Genomic DNA, 23,518 nt, shown 5'->3' on the forward strand with positions numbered 1-23,518 from the left:
TGGGCACTGCCTCTTCCTACCACAGTGACGTGGGATGAAGGACTCCACCCGGCTGAAGCTCAGTTTCTTCATCTGTGAGATGGGGGTGACAGCTCTGCCTCAGGGGGTTGGGATGGAGACTCAAGGAGAGCCGGGTACAGTAGGCAAGCATCCAGCAAAATGCTGCCATGGCTGTCCTGATCACCCCTCACCCTCTCTCATCTCAAGTGTCCCTTCCATTCATTGGGGAGAAGAAATTCTCTTTCCAACTCCTGGAGAGGTTATGAAGACAGACACTAAGAGGTGGGCAGAACTATTTTAAGACCGAGGCTGGGTCCTCTTGCTTTCTAGGGCTACACCCTCTCCTCCATCATCACAGACATCAAAACAGACCTGCACCCCACATTAAATATAACACGTACTCAACTCCAGCTGAGCCAAGTTGCGACTGGCTCGTGGGAAGAATGTTATGTTTTATGGACGTTTAATTAAATGGTAGTGAATTTTGGTCTTGCAGCTTTCATTTGGTATTTTGGAGCTGACAACCCTGTCCCCCACCACCCCCGCCCCCCGCCCCCGCCACACACGCACACATGCACCGCCCCATGTCAGGTCCTTCATGGCCCTTTGAAAAGTTTATAAGCTCTAAACTTATAAGTTCCTGTTGCGGCAGATGGAGAAAAATGGCCTTAATTTCTAATGTAATTTTCTCTAGTGCATTCATGTGAGGCTCTTGAGGGAAAACCCTTACCCTCTCGCATCTTTATTTCCACACCTGTGGGTAGGGTAACTGATGAGCCCTCCCTCTAATCTCAACCAGCAGAGGGATTCAAATAGACACAGCCCCTCCTCCAGGTTTATTTATTCCAGTCACACACTTCCTTCTGCTTCAACCGTGGGTCTTAGGAGGGCTGGCTGGAGTTGGGAGCTCTGCGAAGAAGATCCCCAGTTCAAGAAGAGTGGGAGCTAGAGGTGATGACGGAGACGGTGTTGGCGCTCTGCGGGTCACAGTGGCCCCCAAGCTGAGGTATGACGATGCAGAGAGCAGGTCAGTTGCTCCCTATGACCGTCTGGATCCAGTCCACGTATTTGCAAATATTGGTGTAGACCCCTGGGATGCCTTCTTGTCCGCAAGGCCCCACGGATCCCCAGGACACCAGACCCTGAAGGACCCCTCCACACACCAGGGGACCCCCGGAGTCACCCTGGAAGACAAGAGACGAAGGAGCATGGTCTGAACATGGGGAAACCCTGTTCCAGTTTCCTCTCCACAGTCTCCTGCCCCCTCACCCATTTCTTGGGCCTTGAGGATGGTGGCTCCAAGCCTTGTCATCAGAGAAAACAAGAACAGCCAGGTTCCCAGAGGACAACAGTGACTAAACAGAGAAGAACACATTGTCCTTAGGGGCCAATCCCACGGAAGGAGGGCAAGCCTCTACGCCAGGTTAGAGGGTTCTCTCAAAGACGATAGCTGAGCCTTGACCAATGAGGAAAGAGAGTGCAGGCACCAATGACCAATCCCAGTGGAGGAGGGCAGGAAAAGGGCTGGGGCCCTGACCAATGAGGGAAGAGGACACTGGTACCAGTGACCAGTGGTAGAGAAGGAGGACTGGACATCTCAAGAGTCCTCTCCAACCATAGCTGGGGCTCTGACCAATGAGGGAAGCGAGCACAGGCATCAATGACCAATCCCAGTGGAGGGGGGCGGGACTCCATGCAGGCCAGTGACCAATGGTAGAGAAGGAGGACTGGACGTCTCAAGAGTCCTCTCCAGGACTCTGGCTGGGCCCCTGGCCAGTAGGGAGCCTTCAAGCTGGAGGACCGACAGGACAAGGGAGCCGAATTACAGGATGAGAGAGCCCTCCAGCCCCTCTCTCCTGGGCCAGCACCAACGGGAGGATGGCTGGTATGGGGAAGACTCAGGACTGGAGAGACACGCGGTCACCTGCCTGAGCTCCGAATGCCCGCTACCTTTTGCTCGCCCTCCTTTTGTGCCCCACCCCAAATCTCTCCTGCTCTGTACCTGCGCTCCCTCTCTCTGTCCTCCACTCCCTGGGCTCTCTCCCTGGCGCTTTCTGTGCCTCTCCTTCTTTCTGACCTCATCTCTCTCCCCGTCTCCTCTCTCTGACTTGCCCTTTCTGCTCCCCCCACCCCACCCCGTTCTCCCTCCCCTCCCTCCCGTCCTGGGTGTTCCCTGCAAGTCGCTCACCTGGCAGGCATCCTCCCCAGCTTCGCCGCCAGCACACACCATGTTGTCTGTGATTCTCCCGGGGAACACTGCTCGGCAGGTGGCATTGGAGACGATGGAGAGGCTGAGGCACTGGAGTCGGTCTGGGAACGGGCCTGGAGATGGAAGATGGGTGCTGGAGGATCCCCCAGTGCTTCCCTCATCCCGCCCCCCACAAAGAGGCCACATGGAAGCCCAATACAAGTTTATCCTCCACCCCTTCCCTGTGACCTCCAAGACAATCCTCGGGCCTTTACATTTCAGATGATGATTTGATTACATAGTGGCTCTTGATTTCAATCCATTGGCCCAGTCCCCCCGACCTTTAGCCTATGACTCAGATACAGTGACTCCAGACCTGACCTCCTTCAATCCCAGCTACTGTGACCTTTGACCTTCAATCTTTTAAAATAACCCTTTGAGCCCACCTTGGCCTCATGTCTTCTCTCTGTCTTTATCTTCCTTGTCTTCAACTTAACCTCTGACCTCAGCTCTGCATCCTCTAAACCACCGTTCCTACTCCAAAGTGGCCTCTGATTCTAGTTTACTTTACCCCAGACTCCCTGACTCTAACCCTTGGCTCCACACACCAAACCCTATGGCTTCCAGTCCCAGACCGGTGACGCTTGATGGAATCCCAGTTTCCGTCCTCAGATTGCGGCCAACATCTGGGTCCCATGACCTCAACTCCACAGTGACTGACGCCACAGTCCATGACCCCAAGAGCCTATTATCTATGCCTTTTGCTCTAGCCTGATGACCCTTGACATCTCTCCGACCTCTAACCTCATCCCTGACCCATGACTTCCAACTCCATATTCAACCACTGAAACGCTTTGACTCCCAAGGCCCTTGATGCACCATATTCTCAGACCCCAGGGCATGATCCAGATGGGGGGCCATTTACCCATCCTTCCTCTGAGAAGGCAGGACCCTTGACCTCACATCCTATACCCCCAGCTCTGTCCCTCCTGACCTCTGGCCCCAGGACCCCCTTACTCCATGGGTGGTTGGTGGTGCCCCAGCCCGAGATGTGGCACTCGGTGCCGGCTGTTGCACAGGTCGTGGGCAGGGGCAGGGGCTGGACGCTGGCGGTCAGCCGGACAGGGGTGCCCAGTCGCAGAAGCCGGAGGTCATTGTCATGGTTCCCCAGGTTGCCTCGGTAGCTGGGGTGGGTCACCGAGAGGCCGCTGCGTCGGATCTGTTCCGTCCAGTCCAGTTTGCTCAGGCTGTGTTCCCCCAGGCGCACCCAGTACCTGCTAGAGGGGCACGGTGGGTGGTGGGTGGTGGGTGGGCTGTCCCGGGGCTCCCAGACCGCCTGCCCCTCTCTACCGCTCCACACCTTGATGGCTGTCCTCTCACTCCTTCATTCCCTTGCTCTCACTGTCTGTCTCTTCCCATCTCTTGGTCTCTACTTCCATTGCCATCTCTGCTTCTCTAGCGTCCGTCCTGTCTCCCCTCTCCAAGCCACTGTGTCACTTTCTGACTGATTCTCTCAGCTGGTGATGCCCATGGGGCAGGGACATCCATGAGTCCTGTTCACTGCCCCGTTCCCACCACCCAGCAGAAGGCTGGGTCATCAACATTGTCAACAAAGGGGGAAATAAGGAGTAGATTCTGTTTGTCTTGCTGGTGTCCCTCCCTGTGCCCACATCTCTCTGTCTCTCCATCCATATCTGAGAGCATCAGACTTATCAAGCCCAATCCCCTCATTTTACAGATGGGACCAGTGAGGCCCAGAGAGGTACAAGATGTAGCCTTTGACGTTGCACAGAGAGTTTGGGTCAGACATGGGCCCAACGGCTCAGACTCGGCCAGGGGACGCTGGACTGGTGACACACACCATGTGGGAAGGAAATGAGACATGAGGGAACGTAGGGGCTGGGTGGGCAGGTTGCAAGACCCCTGCTCTCCACCCCACAGCTCCCCCCCCAGGTCCACCCCAGGCCCACTGTGAGGAAGTCCTACTTCTTGTCTAACCTCAGGCTCTCTTGTTGCAGGACCATCTGCTTACTCCTGTGAGCCCCTCCCCTCCCCACACCCTCCCTTTGACCACCCTGAGTAGGGAGGCTCCCAGGTCGGGGCTTACCTGCCGCTGCAGTGAGCAGCCGTGAGAACCCACCTGCGGTCAATGAGGACCCCCCCACAGCGCAGACGGGTGCCCTCAAACAGCCCCACCTGCCAAGGCTGAGAGTGAGGGACGCACTCGGTGCCGTTAACGATCTTCTCTTTGGCCTCGTGGCTGAACCCTGAGGACAGGGACACAGGGCAGAGACATGGGGGTCAGAGGTTTAGAGATTGTGGATCAGATAGAGGGGTACAGAGCTCTGGTGCACACACGCCACAACTAGAAAGTCTGCGCGCCTCAATGAAGGATCCCGCATGACCACGAAGATCCCACGTGCTGCAGCTAAGATCTGATGCAGCCAAATAAATACATTTTTTAAAAAAGAAGAAAAGAAAGAGGGACACAGAATGAGCAAGAAAAAGGCAAGAGAAAGAAACAAGAAACAGAGACGGTGGGGGAGGGGGCTCAAAGGCAGGAAGACAGACCGGTGATATACAGAGAGAGACACATGGAAACACCCAGAGACACAGAGAGGAAGACAGAGGAGAGAGATGCTTCAAGAGAGAAACAGACATTCAGAGAGAGAAAGGACGGAGGCGTGGTGACAGGGGGAGACAGAGGGGAGATGGATGGGAGGATAGAGGAAGAGAGAGAGGCACATGACCCCGGAAGAGGGAAATGAATGGAGGCGTAGAGTCAGCCCGCCGCCCTCCCCTCCTCAGTGCTTGGCATTCTCATGAGGGAGGGACCCACCTTCCCTCTGGGAAACTCACCAACGAAACACAGGAGCAAAAAGAGGCTGGCCCTCATGGTGGCCCACTTCCAGGTTCTGGGGGGTACAAGATGCAGCATCTCAGAGATGGCAAGTGGACCCTCCCATTCCCATCCCTTGCACCAGCAACTCCACGAGGAGGGGACGGTCCACACGCCCATCCTTCTCTGTGCCCATCCCCCCAAGGGTCACCCCGCCCCCACCGGTGTCTGCCTGCCTCCTCCTCACCTGGTCTCTCTGCCTGCCGGTTCCTCCGGGTGTCTGTTGCGATCAGCCTGTCCGTCTCTCTCTCTCTGCTATCTCGTCTGCCCACCCACCGGCTTGTCCTTTCATCTGCCGGCTACCCTGCCCGTCCACGCTCTCGCTGTCCACCTGTCCCCCTCCTTCTGTCTGTCTGTCCCAGACCAGCGGCTGACACAGCTTTTAACTCTCTTTGTCCCAGCCCATGCAATTTTTCCGGGTTGGGGGAAGGGGACAAGGAAGTCATGGGGTGGGGCTCCCTCTAATCCTGGGGAAACTCTTGTAGGCTAATAACACTTGACTGAGATTTACAGTTAAATGGAGAGGGGAGGGGCCTGGATGACTCCGGAGGGAAGACCCAGCCCCTCTCCTTCTCCCCTCCTCTCCAGACTAGCCAGCAGCCAATGACTCATGGCCATCTGGGAGCCGAGTTCTAATCCCGACTCCAGTGACAAGCCTCAGGGAGGGTTGGGGTGGTGGATCCCTGGGACTGTTCCCCCGAGAGGTGCAGGGAAGGGGCGAGAGGGTGGAAATGAGAGTCGGGGAAACCGAGGGCAGAGAGAGCCTGAGAAGGAAGAGGTGGAAAGGGAAGAGGTTTCAAAATAGGTGAGACAGAGGAATTTCCAAACCGGGATCCAAGGAAGTCTGGTTCTAATGGAAGTGTGCAAACAATTCTGTTCCCTGCCTTCAGAGCACAGGTCTTGTGATATCAGGTTGATTTATCTAATTCCATGAAAATTGTTTTGCATGGGGACTTCCACTGAGAAAGAAATGCAATAGGAAACAGAGGGAGAGAGAAAGAGATTTAAGGCAGAGTCCTTCTCTCTCATTCTTTCTGCCATCATCTTTTTTTTTTTTTTTTGAAGTAAAATTCACATGACATAAAATCCAGTTTTGGGGGACTTCTCTGGTGGTCCAGTCCCCAGTGCAGGGCACATGGGTTCAATCCCTGGTCAGGGAACTGAGATTCCACAATCTTCGGAAAAACTAAGCCCGCTATGAAACATCCTGCATGCTGGAACTAAGATCCAATATAGCCAAATAAATAAATAAATATTTTTTAAACATCCAGCCTTTGAGCCAGTTTAAAGTCTACCATGCAGTGAATTTTCCTGTACTCAGAATGTTTTGCAACCATCACCACCATCTAATTCCAGAATATTTTCATCACCCCCAAGAACACCCTCTACCTGTTAAGCTGATGCCTATCCACTGATGAATGGACCAATAAAATGTCTGTCCCTACTATGGGGTTTGTGGGTGTTAAGTCACTTCAATTATGTATGACTCTTAGTGACCCTATGGACTATAGCCCACCAGGTTCCTCTGTTCATGGGATTCTCCAGGCAAAAATACTGGAGTGGGTTGCCCTGTCTCCCTCCAGGGGATCTTCCCCACCCAGGGATCGAACCTGTGTCTCTTACGTCTCCTGCATTGGCAGGCTGGTTAGCACCACTTGGGGAGCCCACTATAGGGTACATTCAACTATGAATATAAAAGGAACAAGTACTGATATGTACTATACATGGGGGAGGGCTTCCCTGGTGGCTCAGTTGGTAAAGAATCTGCCTGCAATGCAGGAGACCCAGGTTAGATCCCTGGGTGGGGAAAGATACCCTGGAGAAGGAAATGGCAACCCACTCCAGTATTCTTGCCTGGAAAATCCCATGGACAGAGGAGGCTGGCGGGCTACAGTCCATGGGGTTGCAAAGAGTCGGACACAACAAAGCGACTAAACCACCATCATACGTGGGTGAACCTTGATAACACTGTGGAGAGTGAAAGAAGTCAGTCACAAAGGACCACAAACCATACGATGATCTCATTTATATGAAATACCCAGAAAAGGCAAACTGATGGAGACTGAAAGTGGTTTAATGGTTGCCTGGGGCTGCAGGGAGTGGGGATGGGGAGTGACCGCTTGGTGGTTCTCTTTGACATGCAGACTTACAGCTTGTGGCTTCTGCGTAAAGCCAATTCCTTTCTATAGCTGGCAGCTCAAAGAGGACAGACCTCCTGCTTTCAAGAAAAGCACCAAGAGCCTTTGTCACCTCTCCCAGGGAGCCCCCCAGAGCTCTCAAGTCCTTGTTCCTAGTGCTTTCTTCTTGGGCATCATCATAAGCTCACTATGAAGCCCATTTATAGGGAGAACTCAGGTCTCCCAACACGGGGGTGACATCCCCGAGCACGGAGACCATCATAGGTGAGGAAGCTGACAGACAGCTGAATGAAGCCACTTGCTCACAGTCACATAGCTGAGAAGAGGCAAAACTGGAGTCAGAAGCCAGGCAGACTGGCTCCAGAACTTGTATGGTTAATCATTTTCCAAGTATGTGAATGAACAAAAGAATGACTAACTGAAGGAATATACGTGTGAATAGATGAATGTAGAAGTGTTGCTGTGGGTCTCAAAGAAAGAGGGTGAGCTTTTGGAAAAGTACAGACTGGGTTGAAACCTCAGTTCGTCTCGTGACTCCCTGGGGGCATTGGGACACTCTCTTGTCTTGTCCTCTGTTGGTCCATCAGAAAAATGGGTCTGGGAGGAAGGTAAATGTTTACCCACCACTTCCTCTTGGGGTCATCAAACAAGGCAACAAAAGATGACTGGGAAGGGAGAAAATAAATTAGGAGTTTGGGATTAATAAAAACACACTACTATATATAAAATAGGAAGAAAAGAAAAAACAAGGACCTACTGTATAGCCCAGGGAACTATACTTAGTATCTTGTAACAACCTATAATGGAAAAAAGAATCTGAAAAAGTATATATGAATATATATATATATATGAATCACTTTGCTGTATACTTGAAACTAACATAACAATGTAAATTACACTTCAAGATAAAAATAAAAACAAACAGAATAGATGGATAGGGGGACTTCCCTGGTGGTCCAGTAGTTAAGAATCCGTCTGCCAATCCAGGGGACATGGGTTTGATCCCTTGTCCGGGAAGATCCCACATGTCTCGGGGCAGCCAAGCCTGTGTGTCATGACTACTGAAGCCTGCGGGCCCAAGAACCCAAGCTCTGCAGCAGCAAGAGAAGCCTTCACAATGAGAAGTCTGAGCTCTGCAACTGGAGAGTATAATCCGGCTTGCTGCAACTAGAGAAAGCCCACACACAGCAACAAAAAAGACCCAGCACAGCCAAAAATAAAGAAAAAATTTTCAAAAATCATGGATGGGGTACATGTATGCTAAATGCAGACATGAGTAAGATTGCCCCTATCCATTTATTTCTTTTTATAAAGAAGGGACTTTCAAAGCTGACAGATGACAGAATCTTTCTGCAGTCTTCAGTTTATCTGTACACCTCTCTCTCATTCTATTTCTGTCTCATTCATTCACTCAACAGGCATTTTGCGCTTGCCCTGTGTACTTACCTGATCCTCTGCTGAGTGATGCTGGGGTCACAGAGTTTAATCAGAACCCACAGCCCCACACCCCCTCCCAGGCATTGCCCAGTTTTTCTACCATCCTTCCCAGCAGAACTTCTCCATGGAGATCTACTCACTGTTTGCACCCCACAGCCACAGTCTTTCTTGGGTCTCCAGAGATTTCCATGTTGAGCAATCCAACGGTCACCTGTCTGTCCCCGTCTTACTCAAGCTTTGGGCAGCATTCAAAACACGGCCAGCCCTCCTCTGCCGGCTTCCTTCCGGGGCACCATGCATTTCTGGTTTCCCTCCTACTCCTGACTCTCCTTCCCAGCCTCCTTCATGAATAGGACCTTTTTCCTCCATCAGTGTCAGTACAAACAAGGGTGTTCCCAGGGCTCTGTCCTAAGCCGTGTCCTCTGCACCTGAGTGTGTACTGCTGACAGTTTCTCCCATCACCTGGGGCAGCTTGGTTCTCAGGTCTCTCCCCACCTTTATTCCTGAGCATCCGACAGCCCTCTGGACAATCTAAACCTACCTCGCCGTCTCTCCCCACCGACCTGTTCTCAGACCCCACACTCTCCACCTTTGTGGTTGGCTCCACCATCCACCCAGTCCCCTGCCCAGGCTCTTCTCTCTGGAACCCAGCTTCTTTTCTTTCACTCTCTTCACAGACCACCCCTTGTAGCAGTTTTTCTCTTTTTGCATTACAGAAAGAAGACTGGGGAACAGTACACAGAAGACATGGGCTACAGGACTGCCAGACCCAATCACCACCGGATTACTGGGCTACCTGATGCCAGCCGATGACTGGTTTTTGAAACAAGACAAGAGGAAGAAGACAAGATCTTTCCACCTTTGTCCCCATCACCTACCCCTGACTGTGAGCCCTCCTCTTACAGAATCCCCCAGATTCCTCACGGAAGGTGGAGGTGGGAGGGCACAGTTCTTGAGGCACAAGCCTACTTGTTCTCCCCTCCAGCAGCTGAGGATTAAAGCCACCTTTCTATTCCCTCTGAACTCTGTCTGTATTTTTCTTTTCGTCTTTTCAGCGGGGAGAGAAAGGGAAGATTTTGGCGCCATCATCCTCCCCAAGATGGCTTTGAACACTTATTCCTCTGCGTCTTTGAAACCTGGCTCCTGAGCTCCGGCCCTCTGCAGCCTTCGCCCTTGGGCATACCCACAGCCCATCTCCCTCTGTGTCCCCCAGGAGCTCTGTGTCTTACCCCTGGGTTATCTCAAGGAGACCCCGCCACCCACCGATTAACTAGGCTGAATCCAGACACTGTCCTCCTTCTTACCCCTCCTCACACTGTTCCTCTTTTCTCCGATTCTCTCAAGCCCTAACTTGGCCCCAACTGGCCTTGTTCCCTCCTCCTAGACCCTCACCCAAGTCATCTACCTGGATTCTCAGCCTCTGACTGCCCCTCCCCACCTAGTCCACCACTCAGAAAGCCCCAGAGGGATCTTTCTACATCTAGAGCCTTCTCTGGTCCAGCTCACACCCCTCCCGTGGGTCCCTGGTATGCATTTGATTTTCCTCCTGGATTCTGGTCACAGATGTTTTAAAATTTTTTGGAATCTCCCAAGTGGTAGGGGAAGGAGGCCGAGTGGTGAAAAGTTGATGCTTTCGAACTGTGGTACTGGAGAAGACTCTTGAGAGTCCCTTGGACAGTAAGGAGATCAAACCAGTCAATCCTAAAGGAAATCAACCCTGACTATTCATTGGAAGGACTGATGCTGAAGCTGAAGCTCCAGTACTTTGGCCACCTGATGTGACAAGCCGATTCATTGAGAAAGACCCTGATGCTGGGAAAGATTGGGGGCAGGAGGAGAAGGGGGCAGCAGAGGACGAGATGGTTGGACAGCATCACCGACTCAATGGACGTAAGTATGAGCAAACTCCAGGGGACAGTGAAGGGAAGGGAAGCCTGCCGTGCTGCAGTCCACAAGGTCACAAAGAATTGGACACAACTTAGTGACTAAACATCAACATACACAGAAAAGCACGAAATTCACTAACTGGAGATGTTTGTTTTCTTTATTTAACAATCATCTCTTGATGTTCCAACTACCTGGTTTTTGTTGCAAAGACTCCTGTGTATCCTGGCTCCTCCCTTATTTCTTGGAAAGTTCCCTGGAGCTCTCTGAGAGGCTGTCTCCCGGGCTTAAGTCCTCAGCATGTCTGTCAAATAAAACATAATTCTCAGCTTTAAGGTTGTGCATTTTTTTCAGTCGACAAGGTGGTGGCCCTATCAAGGCTCCCACTCACAGTGGTCACCCCTCAGAGGTGGAAATGACCCTTTGTCGCATGTGTGGCATCATGAATCATGACATCTGAACCAACCCTTGGATGACGAAGTCCATCCTATTTCTGTGGGAGTCACTACATTATTCTTCATTATCCCTTCCTCCTGGGCTTCCCAGGTGGTGCTAGTGGTAAAGAACCCCGCCTGCCAATGCAGGTGATGTAAGAGACTCAGGTTCAATCCCTGGGTCAGAAAGATCTCCTGGTGGAGGGAATGGCAACCCACTCCAGTATTCTTGCCTGGAGAATCCTCAGGGACAGAGGAGCCTGGGGGACTACGGTCCACAGGGTCGCAACGAGTCAGACACAACTGAAGTGACTCAGCATGCATGCGTGCATCCCTTCCTCCAAAAAGCCCGACCTGAGTTTCCAACCTCTTCAATCCGCTCACAACCCGTCTGCTTCTTTCATCTTAACATTGAATTTGTTAGCATGAAATTGTGGGCTCATATGCCCATTGCTCCCATTCACCTGGTAAGTCCAGCCTAGTCCCTTAAACAAGGCCTCACATAGACTTCCCTGGTGGTCCAGTGGTTCAGAATCTGCCTGCCAACACAGGGCACACGAGTTCGATCCCCGGTCTGGGAAGATCCCACATGCGACGGGGCAGCTAAGCCCGAGCACCATAACTCCTGAAGCCTGTGCATCCTTGCACCCGTGGCCCACGACAAGAGAAGCCACCGCAGGGAGAAGCCCGTGCACCACAGCCAGAGAGTAGCCCCCTCCACTCAGCACAGCTAGAGACAAGCCCGTGCAGCAACGAAGACCAAGTACAACCAAACAGTTAATTAATTAATTTAGCAAAAAGTGAAACCAAACAGGGCCTCGCAAATGGGACAGTGGCTCAGCTCGGTTTGGACTGGCATCCTTCCAGACTTGCGGGGATGGGGGTGGGGGTCAGGGGTGGGAGGCAGAGGTGGGTGGGAAAGAATGTCCCTGGGGATGTTCTCAGAGGAGAAATACAGGAAGGTGTTTCCATCAGCCTGCAGGGATTCGACTCACTGCTGGATTGTCTTTAGGTCCACGTGGCTGTAAAACAGGGGAGCTGATAGTTCCCCAATTGGGGCCTCAAGAGAAAGACATGAAATGGCATTATCCACTGGACTGATGATAGGAAGTGTGGTTCTCTTTTTGCTTTGGTCTCCCCCTTCCCCACCACCCATTGTTTCACCTCCTCTCTTCCTCCAACTGCCTCCAAATTCTTTCTTGCACAGGATCTCATTGTTATTAAAAAAAAAATCCCCCTGGGGCAAAACAGGAAGAGGCGGGCAAGTGGTTACAAAGTCCCGGGGAGAGGCAAGGGAGGCAGGTGGTCTGAACAGCCTGCCACCTGGCTGGCCTTCTTGAATTAAAGTCCTGTTGGCAGTCAGATCCTCCTGCTCAGGTATGTCATTATTTTCTGTTCTGCAGGAAGGATTGGGCAGCCGCCTCCTGGTTTCAGATCCCCAGCTGCCACCCAAGGCAACCTGCACAGGGCTGGAGCCTTGGAGACACGGCACCATAACAATGACATCAATAATAAGAACAATAATACTCGTGACAGCTGCCACTTAGGGAGCTTCACTCAGTACTGGCTGTTCTTTCGAGTGCTTCCATGCATGAAATCAATCCTCTCAAGAGTCCTCTAAAGTAGGTGACGTTCTCTTTACCTTTATTAATACACTGAGATGGTTCTTCATCCTCAGATAGGGAGAAGTGAACTCGTTGGTGGCACATTATTGTTCATGATCGGTACAAGCCTCTACTTTTGTTTTCCTTCTTTATTTCCTTTCGCCCTCACTTCCTTCTGCTGCTACCTTTATTATAGTGTATCTTTTGCTAGTGTTTCTGTCACTCCATATCCTCTATGATCACTTTTATTATTGTGTATCCTTGCTAGTGCGGGCTTCCCCCCATGGCTCAATGGTAAAGAATCTGCCTGCCAATGCGAAGACACAGCAGCCATGGGTTCGATCCCTGGGTCAGGAAGATTTCCTGGAAAAGGAAATAGCAACCCACTCCAATTCTTGCCTGGGAAATTCCATGGACACAGGAGCCTCTGGCTACAGTCCATGGGGTCACAAAGCGTCGGACACGACTGAGTGACTGAACAACAATCACGATTTGCAGTTAGTTAGTTTGTGTTGTTTATTTCCTGTGAAACCGCCGAGGGCAGAGTTTATGGCTGGTTGCTTATCCGATACACAGTTTGAAACCAAAACTCCTGGCCTTTCCCTGAAAAACTGTTCCTTCAGCTTCCTCCCGTTTTAGTAAACGGCGGCTCCATCCTGCTGCTTGCTCCGGCCAGAGTCTTGGAGTCACCCTTGACCCTCCTCTTTTTTTTTTAATGTTGAACATTAAAAATATTTTATTTTATGTTGGAGTATAGTTGATTTACAATGTTGAGATAGTTTCTGGGGTACAGCAAAGTGATTCAGTTAAACATATACATAGATCCATTCTTTTTCAGATTCTTTTCCCATATAGGTCATTACAGACTACTGAGTGGACTTCCCTGTGCTATACAGTAGGTCCTTGTTGATTATCTACTTTATATAGAGTAGTGTGTTTACGTCAATCCCAAGCTCCTAATTTATCCCTCCAGCCCCCTCGATCCTCCTCTTTTTCTCACATTCTCTGGCTGAAATCAACAGACACTGTAACAATCCCTTCAAACAGATCTAATATCTGACCTCTGAACTCCTCCGAGGATATCATTCTGGTCCAAGCACCATCACCTCTCACCTGGGCCATCGCAGTCATTCCACACCAACCTTTGCACCTTCTTCTCTAATCTAATACACCAGGCAGGCTCCTGCCTCATGGTCTTTGCTTTTGTTATACTTTCCACTTAGGCATTTAACCACTGCACTTGAGGGTCATAGACAAAGATGTAACAGCACGGGGTACTGAACAAGAATTGTGGGTAACAGAACAGAAGATCTGGTGGACAGTAGCTGCCAGGAGACTGAATCAGTCGATCCTCAAGGAAATCAACCCTGCATATTCACCAGAAGGACTGATGCTGAAGCTGAAGCTCCAGGACTCTGGCCACCTGATGCGAAGAGCCCGATTCATTGGAAAAGACCCTGATGTTGGGAAAGATTGAAGGCAAGAGGAGAAGGGGGCAGGCAGAGGATGAGATGGTTGGATAGCATCACTGACTCAATGGACATGAATCTAAGCAAATTCTGGGAGACAGTGAAGGACAGAGGAATCTAGTGTGCTGCGGTCCATGGGGTCATAAAGAGTCGGACATGACTTAGCAAGTGAACAACAACACCAGCAAAAGAGCATGGAGGCCGCTTGGAGCAGTCAACCCCAGCACCCTAGAGTTTAGAGCGCTGTTGATATTGAATGGGCATGGGCGTTCAGAGACAGGGAATACTGGCAGAAATGGAATGTAGGTAGGAATGGGACAATTGGGGAGACCCAGAAATGTCTCCAGAATTTCCCCAGGTTCGTTTGAATGAATGAACCAGCATGTGGCTCCAATGTTAGCTGTGACGAATCAGAGGTGCACATAATGTTGTCAGGGCAGAAGATGCTGCAGACAAGAGAATATAGGAAGAAATGTCTTGGGAGTCTAGAACCCTCTTAAGTACAAAACATAGAAGGATCTATAATATTGGCAGTGAATAAATACTTGAAGGGGTATAGGATGTTGTCAAGGAAGTTCTGTTCATAGAACATGGATGAGATTGTTGGATGAGATCACATGGATGAGATCACAGAATATCGTTGAGATGGGCAGACAGAGGCATTCAAGTGTTCCACAGATTGCACATTCAGACGATGATCTAGGTTTATGTTGAAACAGTTGGGAGATCCGGCACATTGTCTTCATTTGCACGTCCAGGGGACTGGGATGTTTCAGTGATGCAACGTCTGAGAGAGCGTGATGCTGAAAATGACTGAATGCTTCTGAAACATGCAGTGTCAGCTGGGATCAGAAGTTTGGAGAACATGGGTTGCTAGTGCAAGTGGAACACTTTGGGAGGGACAGAGAAGAGCTGGGCAAACCGAGTCAGGCAGCAGGAAAGCCAGCCCGACTTTTATTGCAGGCCCTTCGTCCATTCCTGCTGCCGAGCTTTCCGTTTCCGGATTGTTTCTTGGATCCATGGAACATACTGAGAAACTCGGGTGTAGACACCAGGCCGGTTGGGCTGCCCACATGGGAAGTCTCCCCAGGAGATGATGCCATGAAGTGTTCCGTTACAGACCAGGGGACCCCCGGAGTCACCCTAAGTGGGAGAGAGAGAGAGGCAGGGTGTCCTAAACCAAGGCAGAGACACACACAGAGGCAGAGATAGAGGGAGACAGGGATACGGAGAGAGGGTGAGAGAGAGAAACAGAGATAAGTGGACAAACACAGACAGACAGACAGACATTTCTGTGTCTCTCCCTGGTTTTCTGTTCTTCAGTTCCATTAAAACGGTGGTGGCTTACCTCACACCCCTGTTCTTGGTTCTCAGGCCCAAATCTCACCTTCTACCCTGCTCCACCTCTCAACCCTGCTTCGGCTTTACGGTTCCTTGGTATTATCTTACTATTGAGTTAATCCAGCCGTATTCCTGGTAGGGTATGCAATACACCCGAAATGCCTCTTCTCCCTCTGGGCCCAGGGCAGACTTTACAGATTGATAAGGCTCATATTACTAGTTCATTATCATACCCTTTCCCATGAAACCAAAACTCAATCTTAAGAAGCCCCCCTCTCTTGGGCATAGGGTTAATTTTTTTTTATTTTGTTTTGCCTCTGTAGTACCCATTTCTCCTTATTTTGATGACAGCCTCCTGATTTTTTCATTTGGAGAATGCCTTCTTTCCTACTCCCAATCCATACAACTTGTCCATGCCTCTGTCTGCCCCCACAGCTAGTCACACGACTCAGACTTGGCCCATCAGAGAACCCCACAGCTCTGGCCCAGGACACAATACAGCTGACCCTTGGATGGCACAAGGGTTAAGGGCACGGACTCTGTGCACAGTAAAACTCCCCCTATAACTTGTAATTAGCCCACTATTCCTTGGTGTCTGAGGTTCTGCACCTGCAGATTCAATCAGCCTTGAATCGTGTATTTGCTGTAGTGCTTACTATTGCAATAAACTCCATGTATAAGTGAACCCATGCAATCCCAACCCGTGTTGTTCAATGGTCAGATATCCTATGTCAGCCTAGTGAGAGAATCATGCTCAGTGTTTATGTACACAGCTGGAAAAGAGATCAAAGATGGTTCCTTACAGGGTAAGATTTAAGACCAAAGCTGCTGGGGCCAACATGCTATGGCATGGGGAAAGTTTAACTGAGAATGAAACCAAAACAGAAGAGTTGAATGTTAAAGAGAGATAGACTCTTAAACATCATGTGGGCACCTGGATCCACCCATGCCTGAAACAAGACATCCTGGACTTCTCAGTCACAAAAGCCAGGGTTTTGCTTAAGCTGGTTTGTGCTAGGTTTCCGTCACTCTCAACCAAAGGAGTCCCAACATTGATATATCTCAATACAGGGATATGGGTAGCCACTGTCAAAGCCCAAGCTTAAGATGAATTCTGTTTGCCAGCCATGGGTACCCTCTTTTTATCCTGACCCCCTTGTGGCTCAGCTGGTAAAGAATCTGCCTGCAATGTGGGAGACCTGGGTTCGATCCCTGGGTTGGGAAGATCTCCTGGAGAAGGGAAAGGCTACCCACTCCAGTATTCTGGCCTGGAGAATTCCGTAGACTGTATAGTCCATGGGGTCGCAAAGAGTCGGACACGACTGAGTGACTTTCACTCACACTCACTCACTCTATGCTAAGAGACAGCTCACCTTGCAAAGACTGGTTTGCCCAAGGCTGGAAGCAAATCCTTCCCCCCAAGCATCTGTCCCCACCTGCTGGCTTGTGGCAACCCACCACCCCCTTGGCCTCACCTCACAAGAGTCATTGCCACCCTCTTTTGTGCCGGCACAGAGCATGTTGGGTGTGATCTTCCCCGGGTAGACTTGACGACACTCCTCATCTGAGCGAAGCTCGATGTTGGCACATTGGAGGGTTTGGGGGTAACTCACTGAGGAGGAGAGAGAGGAAGGTCTAAGGATGTCTGTTCTGGACAGGTTATAGGGTGGAATCTGGATGGGCAGCAAGTTTGTAGAGAATAACGATGGGAAGACAAAAATGGGAGAAGAGATGGGATATGTATTTGGGTAAAGTGATGGAAGACAGAAATGTGGAGAGAAGGTGGGGGAGAGCTGGAAGAAAGGATGAGAAGTAGAAAGATGGAGAGGAGTGGTACAGGGGTAAATAAATATATCTCCGTAAGAGATATAAGTGGGGAGGTAGTGGGAAGGTAGTGGGAGAGACAGGAAGGCAGAGGTGCTGACAGAGAACTGGAGATGGGAAAGAGACAAGGAAGAGGAGAGACGGAAAGAGAGGCGGGAGAGCGGGAGAGAGAGGCCGGAAGAGGGCTGGGGCACACTGGGAAAGAAGGGACGGAAACGAGGCTAGGGAGAGCCAGGGACGCTGAGGAGTGCAGAAGGCTCTTGCTGCTGTGGAGCTCAACTTACAGTCATATACATATGTATTTATATCCAACAGATGTATTTATTCATACTTCATTATACTTAATAACCAATATATTAAATTTAGTTTCTAAATTATAAATGATACATATATTTTTAAATACATATTTATGCATAATATATGCTATGTGTATACAATGTATTTAAATAAATATATCATTTATAGCTTAGGAAATAAATCTAATTTCTATAATTTACATATTTATATACAGATGTTTTACTATGTATATCCATATAAATATAATATGTACATATACTATATATTATATACTTTTATATACTTATAAGTTTATATATATTTATATAAAGGAAACAATTTTATATATGGTATATAACATATGTAATTATAGCTCTGTATTCATAAATTTATGCATATTTCTATAAAGGAAATATAACTGATCATTTACATGATATGACATATTATATATAGCTATATATATTCATACATTTAGATTTATGTATTCTTTATAAATATGGACTATAAATATAACTATATATACTTATACATTTATATTTATACATACTTTATAAATATAACTTTACATATATTTAAGTATTCTTTATATAGAATATAAATATAACCTTATATATACAATTATATTTACATATTCTTTATAAATATAGAATATAAATATAACTTGATATATATTCACACATTTGCATATTCTTTATAAATATACATTTATGTTTATATATATTTATATATGCTACTTTTATATATTCTGTAAAGGATATATAAAACTATACATTATATGTAACATTATATAACTTCATATTTATACTTTTACGTATTTACACTTCTATATTTACATGAAGGATGGATATACCTTTCTATATCACTATGTGGTTCATGACTCATCCCACGTCTAGTAAACCTAGTTCTGTCTGTAAAGACCCCTGCTCCAACCGGCCCTCCCGTCTCGCCCGCGTCTCCCTGGCCGCCGTGCGGGCGCGTACCCTGGGGGCTGGTGGTGGTACCCCAGCCAGACACGCGGCAGCAGGTGCCGGGCGGCAGGCAGCGCTGCCGGGAAAGCGGCAGGGTCTGGATGTGCCTGGTGAGCTGCACGGCGGACTTCAGCTCCAGAAGCATGATGTCGTGGTCATGGTTCAGGTGGGTGGGGCTGCTCTGGTACCGAGGGTGGGGAATAGCTCGGGCCACCTCCCTCACCTGCTCGCCAGCCTCCACGCGTGCCAGGACGTGCTTGCCCAGGTACACTCTGTACCCTCTGCGGGTGCAAGAAGCAGGTGGTCAGAGGGGTCCAGGAGCTTGTCTCCAGTCACGTCCCCAGTCTCACCCTTCCCCGGCCCGCGGCCTTATTTCCAAAGATGTCTGCTTCCACACCCTCGACTCCAGTTCCCTCCAAAGCCTCTGCTGGGATCCCCTTTCCACACCCCCACATCTCCACCAAGCCTCGAGCTTACCCCATGCCCATCACAACCCAACTCCAACCTCATCCTCAAATTCAGCTCTGCCCACGCACCACCCCACTCACAGTCTCACCCCACCCCTTGCTCCCCCGGGCCCCACATACTCCTTTAGACAGTGTGCTGCGGTGAGGACCCATCTGGGGTGCACCAGGACTCCCCCGCAGAGCAGCCGCCCTTGCACCTGTAGGGCTGCCTGCCAGGGCTGAGAGTGGGGGATACAGGTGTAGCCACCAGGAAGGAAACCGTTGGTCCCATTGGTGCCGTTGAGAATCTTGGGGTGCTCCCGAGAGATGCCTGGTGGAGGGGAGAACATGTTAGAGAATTGGGGCTCACAGGGAAAGGAGGCTGGGTGTTATGGTTCTTGGGCTTGGGGAGCGAGTCAAAATTTTGCTCTGGGTGGCCAGGAGCTGATGATTCATTTGTCCGTCTCTGGGAGTTGCCATTTTCTATGTAGTGGAGATGAGCCAGGGCGAAGAGGTTGATGTCCCTTTTTTCAAGAAGCGCCAAACCCTCCACTGGAGGTTAAAAGAAGGGTTTGGGGAATGAGGAAGCTTCTGATACATAAGCAGAAGCCTGACTTCTTCCCACCTGAATTTTCTCTCTTGGTCCACCATAGAGATGATTTCCAGGAGTAGAGGTGAGCCTACCCTACCTATCTCCTTAAGCAGTATCCATCCATCCATTCCTCCATCCTTTCTAAACACTTTTACTGAGTGCCTTCATGGCCTTAAATACCATTCATAACCTTTGTGAAGGGAACTCTCCTGGTGGCCCAGATGGTAAAGAATCTGCCTGCAATGCAGGAGACCCAGGTTGGAAGCACAGCAGTCCACACAGAGACAATGAAGGTCTAACCCTGGGGCTTCCCTGGTCGTCCAGCTGTTAAGAATCCACGTGTCAACACAGGGGACACAGGTTCGATCCCCGGTCCCGGAAGATCCCACATGCTGAGGGGTAACTAAGCCTGTGCATTGCAACCACTGAAGCCCGCATGCTCTAGAGTCCCTGCAACAAGAGCAGCCACCACATGGAGAAGGCTGAGCACCACAAGGAAACATAGCCGCTGCTCGCCACTGCTGGGGAAAGCCCCAGTGCACCAACCAAGACCCGGTGCAGTCAAAACAAGTACAATAAGCTAAGAAATTAAAAAAAAAAAAAAAGACGTCTAATCCTGAATGTGCCACTTCCTGGCTGGGTACAAGTCTCAGCTTTCTCTCCTGTAAAGGAGGGGAAGTTATAGATCGTATCTCGTCAGACAGTCGTAGGTTCCATAAGATCCTACATTCAAGACACACACAGGACCTGTTGTGGAGCAAGCACTCAGGAAGCGGGGAGTGCTATTAATTGCACCCTCAGAAACTGAGTCATCATCACTTCTCTTTCAAACCTGATTTTGCCAGGAGAAAGTTTTCATGATGGTGCTCATAGCCTTTTAACATCTCTCTTGTCTTGCTGAGCTCACCTTTTCAAACCAGGAGGAAGCGGAAGGTTGCCTTCAGCTGGCAACCCCCAAATTAAGTAGAATCAGCTGCCTTTCCTATTATGGGGGAGGTCAGAAAGGGAAATTGCCTATCATTGAGGGGGGTCAAAAAGGTAAACTGCCTATCCATCAACAGGCAATTCAATAAATATTATAATCGAAAACAATATTGGTCCAATTCAATAAATACTATTTTTGTTCATTGTGCGGAACTGATTTTTTTTCCATTGTTGTCCTTCAGTCTCTAGGCCCCGTCTGACTCTTTGTGACCCCATGGACTGCAGCACGCCAGGCTTCCCTGTCTTTCACTATCTCCCGGAGTTTGCTCAGATTCGTGTTCACTGAGTCAGCGATGCCATCCAAACATCTCATCTTCTGTTGCCCTTTTCCTTTACCTTCATTTATAGCAAAAGATGCTGTTTTCCACTTAGAATAGTGATAGTAACTTCAAATATGCTCTAAGAAAAAAAAAGTTGTCTCTATGAAGACCATTAGGTTGAAAATAGTAAAGATGGTTTGTGCTAAGTCCCTTTAGTCGTGTCCAACTCTTTTGCGACCCCGTGGACGGTAGCTCGACAGGCTCCTGTGTCCATGGGATTCTCTAGGCAAGCATCCTGGCAGGGGTTGCCATTCTCTGCTCCAGAGATGGTTTGCCAGAGCATAAAGTCCAGGGTGTGGAGGCCAGGGCGGGCGACATGGATTAAGGTCCTGACTCAGGCACTGCTGGTGACTTTGGGGCAGGACCCTGCTGTCTGAGCGTCTTGGGCTTTTCAGCTGTGAAACTGGAGTAATCATAGTGCACCTACCTCACCAGGCTGCTAAGGGCTCCGTAAGACCTGCCTGCGGAGCTCCTAGCTCTGGGGCGTGGCACCCAGGAGGGGATACGGGAGTCCTAGGAGTGTCACCCCAAGAGAGAAGCTACCCTGCCTTCAGCCCAAGAGTGGTGATGGGTGCCTGAAAAGCCCCCTTCTTTGGGTCCCAGCTCAGGCATCAAGTCCTTTGGGGGCCCCGGTTCTGGGCCAGGAACTGCCATTACATCTCTGGGCTTCCAGGTTGGCTCCTTGAAGCCATCACCTTGCATCACAGTTCTAACCAACCATTAGGGGAACTGTCTGAATGGCAAGCATCCCCTCTAGGCTCTGGGTGCTGAGCACAGGAACTGTGTCTATGTGTACCGCACCCAGCACAGTGCCTGCTGCTCGGCTGTCTGTTGAATGAAGGGATGAATGCGGTTTCTTCACTCAAATGTGAGGAAGAGGAATCTCTGGGGACCAGCTCTTCATGGAACCAAGGTTGGGGGTCTCCTCCCTGGTGACTTAGATAGGAAAGAATCTGCCTGTCCATTAGAAGATGCAGGAGACGTCGGTTAGATCCCTGGGTCAGGAAGGTCCCCTGGAGAAGGGAATGGTAACCCACTCCAGTATTCTTGCCTGGAGAAATCCCATGGGCAGAGGAGCCTGGCAGGCTACAGTCCATGAGGTTGCAGAGAGTTGGACATGACTGAGCAAATAACATTGTAATGATTATCAAGGGCGAAAGAACAATCTAGAAGGTTCTGGAAGGGCCTGAGACTACACAGAATACTACCAATAAAGCAGTTTGTGTGTGTTTGTGCACTCACACCCATGCTCACTCACTCATCCCACCATGACCCCAGGGACTGTAGCCCGCCAGGCCGCTCTGTCCATGAGGATTCTCCAGGCAAGAACACTGGAGTGGGTTGCCATGCCCTTCTCCAGGGGATCTTCCCCACCAAGGGATGGACCCCCTGTGTCTCCTGCATTGGCAGGTGAAGGAATTCTTTACCACGAGGGCCACCCGGAAGCCAATAAAGCAGTAATAACGACTAACTTCCCAGTCCCTTCTATCTTCCAATATTCGCAGCCACCCTTTGTGGTAATGTTTCCATGTTACAGATCAAAGAAAGAAGCTAAGTTACTGGCTCAGTGAGGCAGCGTCGGGATTTGCATCCCTGTCTTTCTCTTCTAACTCTTGAACTTGGGAAGGTCTTGGGGGTGGACTTTCCGGTACAGAGTAGGACAGTCAGTAAGAGGGCTGGTGTGCAAGGTCTGGAAGGCTTAACAATAGGGCAAGCCCATCTGAACCGGGATACCCCAGGGAGAGGTCTGGGGTGGGTGGGGAGCATGGACTGACCCCAGCTGGGTCACCAGGTCACGCAGGGACACGCGGGAAGCACGCCCTAGGGACCCGCCTCCCCGCAGGGGGCTGGGGGCGGAGCCTGCGGCTCCCCGCCCCTCCCACCTCCTACCTCTGTTTGCAGCGGCCACCCCGCCTCCGCCCCCGCGCATTGCATTCTTACCTCCTGACCAGGCCACTGACAGGAAAGAGATCGCGGCGGCCAGGGGCCACATGGTGACTTTGTGGTGGGGGGCAGGGAGGGCGGGGCCTGAGAAGTTGAAAGTGGGTAAGAGCGGGCCAGAACCCCCCCATCTCTGGATACTCCCTACCCTCTGGATACTCCCTGCCCGCTCTGCTCTGCGGGCTTCCCAGTCTTGAGTGTCCTCTCCTTTACTCTGAAAACCTTGACCCTGGAATCTGCACCGATCCCCCCATCTCCCAGTTCCATTCTTGGTGTGTGTGTGGAGGGGTGGGGGTGGGGGTCCCGCTAAGGCGATGGGAGGGGCAGCTTGCACATCCCTCCCCGGGGCTGCAGCTCTTTCGCTGCCCTTCACCCTGGGTGGCCCGTCCCTCCACCCCAGCCCTCCAGCCAGCTGGGTCCTTGGTGCACTCTCCTGCCCCTCTCTACCCTCTGCAGGCGCCTTCTGCCCTCTCCGATGCCTGGTCTAAAACTGAGCATCTTATCTTTCCGCTGCTTCACCTCTCAAACCTCTGCAGATTTCTGTCTGGAACCTTGCCTCTGGCCTCTGTCTCCCTCTGCCTGACTCAGCTGTCTCCCGCTCTCTCCGACCCTCCTCCCTCCCAGTGCTCCTGCCCCTGCCTTAGGCGGACCCTACCTGGGTCGGCCCGGGTGACTTCTGCTGCCAGCTGCCTCCAACTTCAGCCTCGACCCATGGCTTTTAACCCCTGAATTCCCTCCCCCAGCGCCTTCAGCGTTTCCCTGTTGCTGGCCTT

At 50.5% G+C, this 23,518-nt stretch overlaps 2 protein-coding genes and 1 long non-coding RNA gene across 4 annotated transcripts; 1 reads left to right on the forward strand and 2 right to left on the reverse strand.

The window, feature by feature from the left end:
- Nucleotides 1-813: 813 nt before the first annotated feature.
- KLK12 (kallikrein related peptidase 12) lies at nucleotides 814-8,901 on the reverse strand. Of its 2 annotated transcripts, none has more exons than XM_043899954.1 (6): nucleotides 8,803-8,901; nucleotides 5,048-5,103; nucleotides 4,296-4,455; nucleotides 3,206-3,465; nucleotides 2,189-2,322; nucleotides 814-1,184 (listed from the first exon to the last, which is right to left on the reverse strand). In XM_043899954.1, exons 1-6 carry the CDS (start codon nucleotides 8,850-8,852, stop codon nucleotides 1,029-1,031), a joined length of 816 nt encoding a protein of 271 aa, XP_043755889.1. In that variant the 5' UTR covers nucleotides 8,853-8,901; the 3' UTR covers nucleotides 814-1,028. The 2 variants fall into 2 exon arrangements, with proteins under 2 accessions (XP_043755889.1, XP_043755890.1); XM_043899955.1 differs by lacking the exon at nucleotides 8,803-8,901 and adding an exon at nucleotides 5,275-5,489.
- On the forward strand, nucleotides 1,723-9,685 carry LOC122692410. The gene is made up of 2 exons (XR_006340644.1): nucleotides 1,723-1,885; nucleotides 9,379-9,685. It is a non-coding gene; the product is annotated as an uncharacterized LOC122692410 (long non-coding RNA).
- Nucleotides 9,686-14,112: 4,427 nt separating this feature from the next.
- KLK13 (kallikrein related peptidase 13) lies at nucleotides 14,113-23,518 on the reverse strand. The gene is made up of 6 exons (XM_043899953.1): nucleotides 23,401-23,518; nucleotides 22,746-22,832; nucleotides 19,050-19,239; nucleotides 18,475-18,743; nucleotides 16,870-17,006; nucleotides 14,113-15,196 (listed from the first exon to the last, which is right to left on the reverse strand). The coding sequence occupies exons 2-6, from the start codon at nucleotides 22,795-22,797 to the stop codon at nucleotides 15,008-15,010; spliced, it is 837 nt and encodes a 278-aa protein (XP_043755888.1). The 5' UTR covers nucleotides 22,798-22,832; nucleotides 23,401-23,518; the 3' UTR covers nucleotides 14,113-15,007.

Source organism: Cervus elaphus, chromosome 4, assembly GCF_910594005.1.
Source record: "Cervus elaphus chromosome 4, mCerEla1.1, whole genome shotgun sequence".
NCBI lineage: Eukaryota > Metazoa > Chordata > Mammalia > Artiodactyla > Cervidae > Cervus > Cervus elaphus.

Bases quoted from the DNA above. Each gene is read 5' to 3' on its own strand.
- KLK12 (XM_043899954.1), bottom strand. From the start codon at position 8,852: ATGGAAATCTCTGGAGACCCAAGAAAGACTGTGGCTGTGGGGTGCAAA. The intron at 3,466-4,295 runs GTAAGCCCCGAC...GTGCCCCTCTAG, and splicing joins GCTGCTCACTGCAGCGGCAG to CAGGTACTGGGTGCGCCTGG. The intron at 2,323-3,205 runs GTAAGGGGGTCC...TTCCATCTCCAG, and splicing joins CACCACCAACCACCCATGGA to GCCCGTTCCCAGACCGACTC.
- KLK13 (XM_043899953.1), bottom strand. From the start codon at position 22,797: ATGTGGCCCCTGGCCGCCGCGATCTCTTTCCTGTCAGTGGCCTGGTCA. The intron at 18,744-19,049 runs GTATGTGGGGCC...TTGCACCCGCAG, and splicing joins GCAGCACACTGTCTAAAGGA to AGGGTACAGAGTGTACCTGG. The intron at 15,197-16,869 runs GTGAGGCCAAGG...TCTCCCACTTAG, and splicing joins GTGGCAATGACTCTTGTGAG to GGTGACTCCGGGGGTCCCCT.